Genomic DNA, 15,000 nt, shown 5'->3' with positions numbered 1-15,000 from the left:
GATTGGCTATAACCAAAGGTCAAAAATGAAACCATGAAATGACAAAAAGAATCTAGAGTTATGCTGAGTATCTAACCCAGCTTTGTGTTGGCTAGTAGTAATTCCACTGTTTGGATCACAGCTTGTTGAATGCTGATTCCCTGAATCTGATTTGATGAAGGCACGGTTGTTCACATTTCACTGTAGCACTTAGGGAGCCGAGGATTTCTGAATCTCCACCTAACTCACTGCAGTATTTACCCTTTACCAGTATCCATCCTTACACATATTTAAGTGGTTTGGCACTTGCCCTGGGGATTGATATAGCTTTCTGCCCTCCTCCATGATTAGCTAGTGTGCAACGTGTACTGAAGGAGGGGTATACAATGCCAGGCATTCATTTACCCACTGTAGTTCAACTAGCATGTTTCCAGGGAGATGAGCCTTTCTTTTCTGTGCAGGTCATTCACTGGGTGCTGAAGCGGAGGTGGGGTCACACAGCAAGCTACATCAATGAAAGCCATGGAGTAGAGATTTCCATTTTAGGCTGGTAAAGGTGTAGCCTGAGAGATGGCTGTTTGAAGTTACATATGTGCAAATAATCTCCATGAAGCAGTTTACAAGTTTCAGCATTATGAACTTGTGTGGATTTCACAGATATGTTGTCAGGAAGGAGTTGTTTTAATTGGATGACTGAGTAGTCCTTCAATAGGGCCGCGGTGGTGCAGTGGTTAACGTTGTCACCTCACAGCAAGAGGTTCTCCCGTTCGATTCTCGGCTGGAGAACATTCTGTGTGGAGTCTGCATGTCCTCCCCATAGTCGAGTGACAGTCTAAAGGCATGCAGGTAGGTGCATGCATGAATGGGTGTGCCTTCTTTGAAGGTTGGGAGTCGGGCTGGCAACTCGGCACCATAAAAATCCACTGCCAATCATTAGTGAACTGGAGTTCTGCTGTGGCGTCCCCTAACCAGGAAAAGCAGAAAGACTGTTTACTGAGTAGTCCTTCAGTAGTGATTGATGTATGGTGATCAGTCATTCCAATGAACCAGTTGTCTTTATTTTAATGTATTTGCCTTTTTGGTTGTATATTTCCTTTTCCACCTTGTGCTATATTGTGATGCATGATCCTAATCAGTTCATCATTTTCTAAATAAATGAAGTCTTCAGTATATCAAGTATCCCTTTATGCCATTTGGCCAAACGTATTAGAAAAAGAACATTTATAAGTCTGCTTTCTTAAATATGACATATGTTGTTATATTCTGCTAATCAGCCATTCTGATTTTAATCTGCCTTTTCTTATTTCAGTTATCAAGGCCAATGGACATGTGTTTCTTTATCCACCCATCGTTGTTGCAAAATATGGACACTCAGTGACCCTAAACTGCACCACAGATGTTGTTACTAGGACATTATTTAAATTTGAAAAGTCAGGCAATGCTTTCCAAATAAATGGCACAAACTGGATTTGCTTAAATATGACCATTGATCAGTGGGATATAAATCCACACTGTGTTGTCAATTATATTGATGGTCAAAATAGCAGCAATTTCATTATCACAGTATTTGGTAAGTTGTTGTTCTTTTGTTTCTTATGTTTCTATGGCACTGAACTGTTGTTTTTTACAACACACATATAAGATATGATCAGACAGTGCAGGTTAGTATTTGCAGCTAGCAATGGCAGGATAGTAATTTTATTACATTACCAACAGTAAATACATATGTTCTTAGCATGAATGTACTGTAAACTAGTTTTTTTGTAATGTGACTCATATTTATGCTCAGATTATGAGTATGACAATGATTTTTTCAAACATTTACAAATCAGAAAAAATATACTTGAAATATTTTTACCTTTATTTTGTGTAGAGCGTGGACAATCCAGAAACTTTTTTTGCATTATACCCCCAGGCAGGCATATTTACATATTTATCATAAGTAGTGTTTGATAGGATTATTGGAGAAATGTCAGTGGTATAACATACTGAGATTGTGTAGTTGTGGAAGAAATGGAATAAATGTAAGCCTATGCTTACTCCTCCCACCCACATGCAGAATAAAATGCCTTCCCATCCAATTTACAAACAGACACAAAACAGCAGAAATGATAAAGAAGTTTAACTGCACAATGAGAAAGTCCAGCTGTCTAGTGCTGTGATACTGCAGAAAAGGGCATCTATGTCGCTATATTCAGTCCTTCATGCCCTTGCATATGTCTGCTGGCATCTTAAGGTTTAACTTATAGATGTCACTGGTCCCTGGTCAACAACTGTAACATACCTTCATTCTACAGATTGAATGGTTACATGCTGCCCCGTCGTTGTGTGTGGATCTCTAGGTAAAGATCACACGCACATACATTGCACCAGTAATCTGAAAAAAAAGTTTTAAGTCAAAAGCAGAGTGCTCAGTTTTCACAGTGACTATAAAAATACCCCACACTCCTGCATTTCTAAACATACTAAATAAGAGATCTTGTAACCTTGAGGGATGCAGAAACAGTCCCTCACCTCCACTCTTCCAATGTCTCATCAAATTAAATCAAGTATATCTGAGTAAATTGGAACTACATAAAATTGAGTGATTATTTTTTTTTCAAGCATGACAAATAAGCCGTGGTGGTGCAGCGGTTAGCATTGTCACCTCACAGCAAGAGGTTCTCCCATTCGAAACTCGACTGGAGAGCCATCTGTGTGGAGTCTGCATGTCCTCCCCATGGTCGAGTGAAGTAAAAGACATGCAGGTAGGTGCGAGCGTGAATGGGCATGCCTTCACTGAAGGTTGGGCATTGGGCTGGCAACTCGGCACCATAAAATCCATTGCCAATCATGAGCGGACCGGAGTTCTGCTGTGGCAACCCCAACCGGGAAAAGCTGAAAGACTTTTTGGTCTTCACTTTGTATCCCAGTATGTGTCATGGCCCACCTCTGTTGTCTTAATTAGTTTACTGTATAAAACTGTACTGACCTTTGACTCCAACTGAGCAATTACCAGCAGGATTACCAGTGAATAAATGAAGTGCAAGGAAAAGCATTGCTAATGTTCACCGTTGCAGTTCAACTGCAACATATCAGTACTGGCAAATTCAAAATGTCAATTTATTTGTATTTATATGTATTCCATACTGTGTGTGATTTATTACCACAAGAGAAAAAGGTGCACCTTGCATGTCAGTAGGGAATGCATGCAGCTTCTATTCCTATTACATATGTGCTAGGCCTATAACATACTTCTTGTATAATCTTGTGGGCCAAAAGGGAGCAATGAATGTAAGTGAGCAACAACTGCAAGTCATTAGGTGTATGAATGCTATTTTAAGATTTTCACCTGTGAATAATGAACTCATTACTATAACAGCCAAGCTGTCCCAAAATGTACCTGTCGCAACCCACAGAAAGGCAGTTTTATGTACCCCTTTCCACTTATAAACATCTATACATACAGTCCCAGACTAGTGCACTTGTAATAGTCAAGAAGTCTGAGAGGCGTAGCCAGTTTTAGGCACCAACAAACACTGCAGTCACTGGAGGCACCCAACCAAAGCAAGTTATCTTATTTTGTTATTTTGTAACATATTTGTCAAACCAACAAAAGCTAATGCAGCAATCCTATGTGCCTAATAAATCAGGTAGGCAATAACAACTCATAGGATGAAGAATCCTAAGGAATGGCACCATCCAATAAACTTCAAAGATATCTCTGGTTGTAGTGCAGCATTTTGTCAAGTGCCAGACTTCATAATTTCATTAAATGTTTTACCGCTGGCATTGTCCCTGATTTAGTTAAATCCTACTATTGAGCATTGTCTCCGCTAAAGCTAATGTCATAGACCATGATCATCTTTGTCTGTGGGGGGTGGGTGCAAAATCTACCTCTGGTGGGGGGAAATGAGAAAAACATCATTCATTCTCTGATTATGTGCTTTAAACAAAAACAAGGATGTGACATGACCATATTAGGATAAATCTGGTAATCACTGAATGAGCGTGAGTGATGTAAGCACTAGAGATCAGCAGTGTCAAGTGACCAATCTCAGTGCTTACCTAGCATTTTAAGAAGAGCAGATGTTTGCATTCTTTAGGGATAATTTTTTCTTTCAGGAAGTTTTATAGATACTGCCAGGACACCAGACACCGAATATTATAACTTTCAACTTTGTTGCTCAAGAATTCATGTGGAAGCCCAAAAAATATAAAGGAATAAAGGCTCAAAATCAGAAAAAGCTTTTTTAAAAAATATTACTTAAATTCACTATAAAATTGATAAGATAACATGTTTTATATCAGCATGCATTTTCTGAAAAAATAAGTAGTATGAAACTCTAATATCTAACATTATTAGCTGTCTGTAATCCTGAATAACTTACCAGCAAATCAAAACATTTACAAGGGACAGGGCAAAAATATGAAGCAAAATCAGAGACATGTTGTGAAATCAGGGGCAGTGACAGACACACAGTACTCCTCAATATGGTGAATAAAAGTGACTTACCCTGTTGTTATTGTTGTTTGATGACTGCTAAACAGAGGTCACTGATCTTTTGTGGCAGTACTAATGTTGCACAATGTATTGCTAGTTGATGAAATTAGTATAAAACTAGTAGTGCTATTCCTTATGCCTGTGTGTGTGTGTGTGTGTGTGTGTGTGTGTGTGTGTGTGTGTGTGTGTGTGTGTGTGTGTGTGTGTAAAATGTCACCAAGTTTTATCTGTGGACGTGCAATACTGCTCAGAGCATACATAACTCTTCTAGGTGGTTGTAAAAAATACAGTTAAAAGTAATTATCTTTCAAAATTGAGGTATAAAATGTGTCGATGAACATTCAGACCCTTGGAGCTTCTAAGGGACTGGTACCTCCCACAACTCAGAGTGTATACATGGATCTTGACATGACATTAGTTGTGGTGACAACCATTCTAGAACAAGCTCTACTCAGAGGCGTGTAGAGAAGGTTGCTGTAACTTGTCTGGGGTATGGGGACAGTGGTGTCATTATTTCATTAATTTTCCTCTCAAACAAACCTCAGAGGTATGCACAGAAAGTCACTAAAAATTGATTTTGGGCTGGGGTCAGTGTGGTCACTGTTTTATTTACTTGACCTCAATGGTATTAAAGAAGGTCACTAAAGCTTATGTAAGGGTAGTGTACTGTATAGGAGCAACAGGCTGGAATATCTTACTGTGATCATTATTTTTTCACATTCCTCACAATCATACATCAGTCACATGAACAGGCGTATATTTTTTGGCATTAGGGGTGATGAGGCACACTGTCTATATATATATAATAAATATATATTTATATACACACACACATACACAAACACACACATACACACACACACACACACACACACACACACACACACACACACACACACCCACACAGGTATATCATTTAGCCGACTTTTCGGGACATCGAACCTCTGATCACCAAAGACCAAAGGATCGAAGTTCCGAAATGTCTAACTCTGTGAATGGCGATTGCTATTCAGTGCAGAACAGTAACTTTACCATTCCCTTCACTGTAGTGCGATCCTGGAGTTGGTTTATTTAAGTAGCATGGGGTGCCGGGGTTGCAGGGGGGCTTGCCCCCCTGCAAAAGCTTGAAATCAGAAGTTTTGGTGGTTTATGGATTTTTTTTCCCATAGGTTTGATATTTCTGAACTTCAGTTCTCTGGTCTTTGATGATCGGAGGTTTGATGTTCTGAAACGTTGACCAAATGGTAGACAGATATACATATATATATATATATATATATATATATATATATATATATATATATATATATATATATATATATATACATATGCATAACAACAGTGACTTGAAATGCATAGCTGTAGCCATTTGTGCCTTTGCCTTCATCCAAATCCAACATAAGCAGAATACAGAGAAGATGACTGACTTTTTGGGTGGGAAGGGCTATGGAAGCAGTCAGTATTCCCAGATAGTATTTATATATCTTTGAAACATTTATCTTGTTAGTTTACTGTGAGCTGCTATTTTGTCGGTTTTGAACATTAAGCTTGAACACAGATTAAGTCTTCCTTGAAAGAAAAAGAAGATAGGAATGAATTTCTGTTCTTACTTATGATTTTGTTCAGACCACCACTGGATCAAAAGTTTGGGAAAAATGCACTTTGTAGCATTTGTAACCAAATAGCTTCTTGCGGCCTGATAGTCTCCAGATGCCCTGGCTTAATTCAATTATTTCTTACACAGTTATTACAGTGCTATCTTAGCCTGTTAAGATATGTCATAAGAATGCAAGAAAAAGTAATGTTGAACAGTAACACTGAATTTTTTTCCTTAGCCATAATTTTTGTTCAGGCCATCACTGGATGAAAAAGGTTGAAAAAAAAATCTAAAATACACAAGATATAGAAAGCGTTGGCCTCTGGAAAAAGCTGAAGAGTAATACAAAATATGAGAAAAGAAAGAAAAAAGTAATCTGCATGGTGTAGAGAGCCCAGAGTGGGATGATAACAGCTTGAGCACTGGAGGATGTATGCGGGGGGGTAAAACAGTAGCCAGTGGGGGGGTGTTATGGAGCCCTTCCCCTTAGACACCATTGCACTTAAGAGCAGATCTGTATTTAGAATTCTAATGTAACATCACTGCTTCTAAATGACACTCACTGTAAATGTCTGTCTGTGAGATGGGCCCACACAATGTGGTACATAGGCTTGTCCTAATGTAACACCGTTGCAGCTACAATTCGGTCTGTGGGTACTACTCCTAAAACTTTGCAGCATGAACTAAAGGGATGTTTAGAAGGGACAGCAGTGACAAGGTGATAGTTATCCTGGAAGCATCCATAAGATCCCCAACCTGACATTTGCAGGGGCCCTAAAAATGCTAGCACCGGCCCTGCTGACAGGGGAAGGGTCTATCTATTCTTTCTGTGTAGCAGGCAACCATCCCACTTCACACCTTCCCCAAAATATAACCTCCTCAGATGTTGCAGTATCTTGTAGTAAAACACAGGAACCCTTTTATTTTGATTCAGTTGAGGAAATCTCAGTGAAGATCAAGTTGGGAACATCAAAAACCCAGAAGGTCAAACAGCATGGGATTGTGGTACAGGGTGAATTGGGGTTTTAATGCTTTCCCCACTGTAGTGGGATCTCAGAGTTTATATATATATATATATATATATATATATATATATATATATATATATATATATATTATATATATTAGATATTACACATATAATATATATATATATATATATATATATATATATATATATATATATATATATATATATATATATATATATATATGCTTCTGTATAAATCAAACAAGTGGTGAGTTGAGTGAGGAATATCTTCATAAAACAGGTAAGCAGCTTCAATAAATCCCAAAACACACGAGATAATACCAACCAGACGAGATAATAAATGGACAATTTATTATGGAAAAAACGAGGATAAGCGCTTTCACTAGGTGTAGCTTCTTCAGATCCAAGACAGTTTTACAAAAATCCACATGCTTTAAATACTTAAAAGCCAAACAACTGATTGAGAACAATTATTCAATAATTAATTAAATATTCAATTAGCTATTTTAAAGCTATAGTGGGACTGAGCAGCAAATGCAAAAAATCACAATGCAAACTCTATAGCGTTAATGTCGGGTTGATATAAAAATAGTATAACTGTCTTAAGTACACTAATTCATGGACATTTTGTATGCATATCTAACAATCAGAATAAAAATAAAAACATAAAAAATAAAAAGAACACACACATATATCATAAAAATTCTTGCTATGCTGGATGATAATTATGCTGAAAAGTAACTAAATATATCCGCAATCTTAATGTGCTAGTTTAATAATAAATATGTATGAAACTATGTTCATAGGTTTAGGTTCATAGGTTTATACTAGGCTATCTGCCCTAAGGCATTTATAAGCCTAGCCCAAATTATTGTGGCTTACGCCACCCCTTATATGAAAAAATACTGTGCCCATTAGTTTGTTGTGCCTCTGTCCAGCAGTGACACAGAGATGATTCCTGGGGTAAACCTACGATCTCCCATCCACAGGTCTAGATTTCTCTTGAACAGAGTCAGCGAGGTGCTCTGCCTCACATGGACCGGGATTTTATTCCACAGCATAGGGAGTCTCTGAGTGATAAATCTATCCCTCCAGCACGTCCTATTTATATCCGTGCTAAGGTTTAAGTCGCTTGCTCTAGTGGTTTTGGTGGATTTGGATTTTTTGAGGTGGAGCATGTCCATTAATTCCGGGTTGGACATGGCCTTGTATGTCAGGCACATGTCACCTCCGAGCAGATGGTATGCGACTGAATAGAGCTGGAGTTTCTTCAATCTGGCAGCATATGACAGATTTTGGAGTCCCTTTATCCTTTTGGTGAGGAACTTTTGGGGTCTCTCCAATTGCTGCAGATGTCGGGTGAGATACATCCCGAATGGGGCATTGTACTCGATCATTGGTCTGGTACGTGAAGAGTACAGGGAACAATGACCTCACTAGATCTGGATGTGAATCCCTTCATGATCAGGTGGGCAATGTAGAAGGTCTTTCTAAGCACTTTAGCAATGTGAGTGTCAAAGGAAAGGCCACTGTCAACCTGGGTCCCCAGGTCCCTGATAACCTCTTCTGTGCTTAGTGGATTGCCACCTATATGGTAGCTTGGGGTTACCTTGTTTTTCCCGAAGGGTATGACTATACATTTTTTGGCGTTTAACTTCAGGCCATGGCTCTGGCACCAGCTATCTGTTTCTGTGAGTCCCTTCTGAAGGATATCCGTGTCCGATGCACTTTCCACTATGGTGCCCAGTTTGCAGTCGTCTGCAAACTTTGTCAGCCAAAGTCCTCCCATGTTGGCCTGTACTTCTGAGAAGTAGATGCCAAACAATAGGGGCCAAGGACCAAGCCCTGTGGGACACCACTTGTGACCGGCTTGGAGTCTGACACAGCGCCAGCAACTCTAACCCTGTGGGTTCTGTCCTTAAGCCAGTTTGCAACCCATCTTGTGACATATGGGTTTACATTTAAGCTGGTAAGTTTTTCTACAATACCCAAGTGGGGTATTGTGTCGAAAGCCTTTGCAAGGTCAAGGTAGGCTGTATGGACTGCCTTTCCCTCATCAATGGCCTTGGTGACTGTTTGAAGAAGTCAACCAAGTTCAAAAGGCATGATCTTCCCTTGACAAAGCCAAACTGGGTCGGGTCCAATGTCTGCAAGTCCCCTATATCTTTGTTTATGAGCTCCATTATGATCCTCTCCATAGCTTTGCAGACTAGACTTGTTAAGCTTATGGGGCGGTAATTACCAGGGTCCGTGAGGCACCGCCTTTGTGGAGTGGGACCACAGTTGCCGTCGCCACTCCTTGGGCACGTATCCTGTGGTAAGGCTGAGATTAAACAGCTGCCTTATGTGCGGGTTTAATTCCTCATTTAGCTCGTGTAGCACACAGCCGGGGACACCATCCGGTCCCATTGATGCTGTGTTTTAGCTTTAGAGAGAGCAGCTTTCACCTGCGCATTTGAGATGTCCGGGAGGCTACACTCGGCTGGGATAGTTATCTCTCCTTTAGGGGAGAGGGTGAAGTTTGCACTGAACCTGTCTGCCAGTATGTTGGCAATGTCTGTGGGTTCAGTGATTTTTGTATCATTTTGGACTAATTCTGAGCATATCTGGGAGTTTCCACCCAGGTTCCTAACATAGCTGAAAAAGGCCTTATGATTGTCCTTTGAATCCATGGCAATTTTCTCTCAAAATTGGCCTTAGTTGATTTTATGAGTGCTCGTATTTTTTACTAATAATGATCAGGGTGACTTCCCTTTTATGGATTTTGTTCTATCATGTAATAGCTTTCTCCTCTTATTGTAAAGTTTGTTAATGGCTGGGGTCCACCAGACTGGACGTTTGCCCTTTGTGGAAAGAGTCTTGGTTTTATTTGGGATTGCCTGATCCATGCAGTCCTGGAGGTGTTCATAGAAGGCATTTGTAAGGGCTTCCGCAGCTTGGGTTGTGGTTTCCTCTGGCTCAGGGGCCTTGAAGGATACCACACCAGTCTTGAGTAGTGTGAAGTTTGCTTTAGAGAAGTTCTTCACTATGGTTTTTTTTGCTGGGGGGGGGGGCGGGATGTGGATTTCCAGTGAGATTAGTTTATGATCAGATCTCACCAATGAGGGATATACTTCCGGTGTGGAGCATTTTGTCCCCATGTTTGTGACAATGAGATCTAGTATATTTTCTCCTCTCGTGGGAACAGTGACTAGCTGTTCCATGGCATTTGAATTTATGAACTCCAGGAACCGTTGGGCTAGAAAGTTAGGGCTTGAGTAATGTTCCCAGTCTATATTCGGGTAGTTGAAGTCACCCAATATGATGGTGTTTGGAGATACATTTATACCCTCCAGTGTCTTCAGGAAGGCTGTGTGGGGTTCCTGAGTTTGAGAGGGTGGCCTGTAGCATGCTACAATTTGTAGAGCAGTTTTGCCTATGGTTATTTGCACCTGGATGGTTTCCGAAGCTTCGTGCGTTGCCACCAACCTGGAGGTGTGAGTATCCTTTATGAATATGGATACACCCCTCCTTTTGTGGTGTGGTCCGGGTTTTGGGGCGGACGCATGATATGAGGTAAAACCTAATAGTGCCGGGGTGCTCTCAGGAGCCTTGAACCAGGTTTCAGTTACAGCACAGACATCGATGTTCTCCATACTGAGAAGGGCCTCGAGTGCGTGCATTTTGAGATTTAGACTTCTGGCATTGAGCAGCATTACCCTCAGTTTCTTCCCATTTTTGTTTTCTAGGGTGGTAGGTTTAGAATTTGAGCCTTGCCTAAAAAAGGCACTATGGGGTGGCAAGAGCCTTAGCCAATATCCAGAATCCCAGGGGTGACAGGTGCAAGCCGTCCCTTGCGAAGCAGCGTGGCTTGTCAAGCATGTCATCCCAGGCAGACAGACACTGGATCCCCTTTGAATGACACCAGACATTAAGCCAATTGTTAAAGCTGATCATCTTGTCTCTATATTGTGGCATCATTCTTGGTGAAGGAAGGATACTGCTCAGGGTTAGGGTCATACCTGCCTGGGCTACATAATCAGAGAGCTCCTCTATGTCTCTTTTCATGTAGTCCAGGGAGGTGCGTCTCAGGTCGTTCGCACCAGCATGGACAATGACTGTGTCATATTTGTACTTGCCATGGGTGACCAGTGCTTGTGTTATGTGGCGGATTCTAGCGCCCGATAGGCAGCTTACTGTGACCCTCTCCTTGTTCAGCCTGGTGAGTGGGGCGTCAGTGTGTCTGACTTTGGAGTCACCTATGACAAGTATGTTTGGTGTTGTATTTGGCCTTAAGGGCTGTGACTGCTTTGCACACTGCTTTTGTGGTTTATGTGTTGCTTGTGGGGTGTCTTGAGGTAGCAGTTGTTTGGGTGTCTGCTTTGGAGGCCTCTGCTGTTTAGGTAAATTTTTACTCAGAGCCTCTGAGTATGTCTTTGTGTGTTTATGTGTTTGATTCAGTGGAGTGGTAGCATTATGTGAGGCTGGTTTTGTGGTGTGTGTAGTTGCCTTCTCCTCCTGTCTGGTCTTGCCAGTCCTGAGTTGAGAGAGCTCAGCCTCCAGTTTGGCTAAATAGCTGCATCTCTCAAGTATTTGTGTTATGTGGGAGGAGGAGAGGGTTGTCTGTGTACATGAGGCAGTTATAACATTGCCTCAAGATTCCCAGATTCACCAGCTGGACCGGAGAGGAGATTGACAACTGACCTTTGGACATGCTAGAATAATATTGGGAAATCCTTAATTGAAAACAAGGGCCAGTGGGGAGTGAGGGTGTAGTGCTTTTAATTTTTAGTGCTGACTTATATAATTGCTTTAGTTAGCAAGTGCCAGGTAACTTGAGTGCAATGTGTTACAAGTAACTAAATGCAAAAACGACAAACAGTAACTTTCTTTCAAGTGAAACAAGGAAATAAGTACAGTAAGCAATGCAGATATCACTAGTGATCCACAGAAGCTGAGAAGTTGCGTATTAGGTGGAATTAGCTTCCAGGGAAATAACAAGCAAACAAACAACAAGCATATAAACAAAGCTAGATTCAGTAGGCCTGGATCTAGTCTATGCTAGAGCAAACAAGGTGAACCAATTTCAGTAAGATACAGTTCAAATATTCAGGCACTATAAACCTTTAACCAGAAAATTCCCAGCTCAGAAGGGCAGAGTCCAGCCTCTTCTCCCACAAGAGTGCAGACCACGAACCTTCTTAATGTAAAATAACTGGCCTGAAGCCCAAGTGCCTAAACCAGAACTAATACACTTGGACACTGGGCTCTCAATCAGCAGTTCCCAACTTAGAAGGATGAAAGCTACCTTTCCTGCCACCACAGTGCTTGCCACAAACCTTCCTAATGTAAAACAACTGTTCTGAAGCCCAAGTGCTTAATCCAAAAGACTTGAATGATAGCTACACTTTAATCAAGTTACAACCAAGCAGTAATAAATACCATTGAATACTTTAGAGAATGTCTGGATTAGTGCTCAAGTTACACAAACAAAGCTAGATCCAGCAGGCCCGAATCCAGTCTATGCCACAGCAAACAAGGCGCACCAACTTCAGTAAGGAACAGTTCAGATATGCATGCACTATAAGCCTTTAACCAGAAATTCCCAGCTCAGAAGGGCAGAGTCCAGCCTCTCCTCCCACAAGAGTGCAGACCACGAACCCTCTTAATGTAAAATAACTGGCTTGAAAGCCCAAGTGCTTAAACCAGAATTAATACACTTTTAGAATAACAGACACTGAGCCCTCAATCAGCAGTTCTCAACCTAGAAGGATGTAAGCTACCTGTTCTGCCACAACAGTGCAGACCACAAACCCTCTCAGTGCAAAACAACTAACTGGTCCGAAGCCCAAGTGTTTAAACCAAAAGGCTTAGAATGAGTTACACCAAGCAGTAATAAATACAATTGAGTATTTTAAGATGATGCAAAAGTAAAAAGAAGTAGGTAAAACACACAAGTACAGTAAAAGCAGATGAAATTTTTTTTTTTTTTCTGAACAAGTGCTGAGATCAAAGAAACAGATTTGAGTGCTGGAACTAGAAAAATGGCTAGTTATAAGAAATAAACAAGCTAGAAGGCTTCCCTCAAACACAGAAGGGCTTGGGGGCTCAGAAGCCTACAAATAGTCTGTACCACTTAACAAGAAAGGCAGGAAATAAGCTTAATTTTTTTTTTTTCTATTTCCCAGATGCTCTCTTTGTACACAGTAGGAGTGCCTGAAATCAGAATATGATCTCACTGCACTCAGTTGAGTGAGCAAATGAGATGGGCCCAGAGGCAGGCTGAGGGGCGGACAGTTTCAATGCCACTAAGATTAACACCAAAACAAAAACAGGGCGGGTGAGTGGGAATAACTGAAGAGCAGAATAACTTCAGATAAAAAATCCTTCAACACTCCTTCATACACAGTTTAAATCAATTTAAATACTGTATTTTTTAAAAAAAAAGTGCAGAAAAAGGTACTTAAATTCACTTATACGTCCAGTTGAATATAACCAAGTTTTTAGCTGGCCAAGCTGAAGTTTTAAAGCAGGAATTATTTCACATGCACCAGTTTAAATATGCAATATTCACATTATGTAAGTACATATATAATAATAATCAATATGCATATGTATATGAATAAGATATGTAATAAATAATGTGAGTATATCTATAAAAATTAATAAGTAAACTAATGAATAGATTTAATTGATGTAAACGTTAATAGATGTATTTTTAAATAAATATAATATATATATAATAACTATGTGTATATAATAAATATAGATATACATATATGTGTGTAATGTAATACAATAATATAAAATAACATGTGAATATAAAATGGCCAAGTGGATCTGTCATCAAAAATCTGTATGTATCCCTACGTGTAATGCAACTGTGAAAATTCATCATAATAATAAATATAAAGATGTATCCATATTTTTAAAAAGTGTATCTATAATTTAATTAAAAATGGATATGTCTGCGTTTTTTGAGGTGAGGTTTGATGGATGCTCTGTCATTTAGGCCATGACCTTTATCAGCTCTAAGTAAGATAATCCATCTACTTTCTCTATCCTCAGTATGATTAACAATGTCCCCTCCTCTTTGGTTCACAGTAATTTTCTCTAAGACCCTAAAAGTAAATGTATGTTCTGAGTTAGTTTGTATGACATGCTTTGCTAATGCATTTTGTATATTAGCCTTTCTTATATTGTAGCAATGTTCTCTAATCCTATCACGTAAAAACCTGTTGGTTTTACCAACATAAAAACAAGAACATAGCTTGCATACAGCCAAATAGATAACATTTGGAGTCATACAATCCGCATCAACTTGAGTGGGAAACTCCCTATATGTATCTGGGTGTATAAAAATTATGTTAGTATCTATCAATGAGCAGAAATTACAATGTCCACACGGTTTAGTATAATGTTGATTTTTGGAAGCTGTATCTGCTGTTCGATAGCATAATAATCTCTTGAGATTCTTTTTATTTTTGTATGTGAAAGAGGGATTATTACCTGCTATTGATGTCAATATATCATCAGCTTTTAAAATGTTCCAGTTTTTACAAATAATATTTCTGATCTGAGTATTATCTGTTGTGTAGGAAGTCAAAAATCTTATAGTTCCTAGCTGTGTGTCAGTTTCAGTATTACTTACTATGGATTGAGGTCCAAAATATGGTGTACCTGTAGTTGCACGTAAACTACAAATAGGGTTCATATGCTCATCTAACTCTTCAGGTTTGTAACCTCTTTCCAAAAAATTTTCTTTCAAGTCATAAAGGTCTCTGTGAAAACCTGTATCATCAGCGTTGAGTCTGGACATTCTCAAAGCTTGTCCTTTCATTATGTTATTAAAAACATGCCTAGGATGCATGCTAGTCCTAAATAACAACATATTCCTATAACACGGTTTCCTAAAGATTCCTGTGTTAAACATACCACATGGTAATTTCTCTATTAATAGATCTAAAAACT

The 15,000-nt window shown here is 39.6% G+C and overlaps 1 protein-coding gene across 2 annotated transcripts in view; it reads left to right on the top strand.

Annotated features, from left to right (window-relative positions):
• The window catches only part of LOC122812229 (intercellular adhesion molecule 1-like), a 79,346-nt gene that overhangs the window by 5,779 nt on the left and 58,567 nt on the right, over positions 1-15,000 (top strand). For both annotated transcript variants that reach the window (XM_044084583.1, XM_044084582.1), the window contains exon 2: positions 1,289-1,549. In XM_044084583.1, coding sequence (XP_043940518.1) covers positions 1,289-1,549 — 261 coding nt within the window. The remainder of the gene's footprint in view (positions 1-1,288; positions 1,550-15,000) is intronic.

The sequence above is a fragment of the Protopterus annectens genome, chromosome 9.part0 (genome assembly GCF_019279795.1).
Source record: "Protopterus annectens isolate FY-2018-M chromosome 9.part0, PAN1.0, whole genome shotgun sequence".
NCBI lineage: Eukaryota > Metazoa > Chordata > Ceratodontiformes > Protopteridae > Protopterus > Protopterus annectens.
Note: the sequence above shows the minus strand (reverse complement) of the source record. Positions and strands in the feature narration are given on the sequence as shown.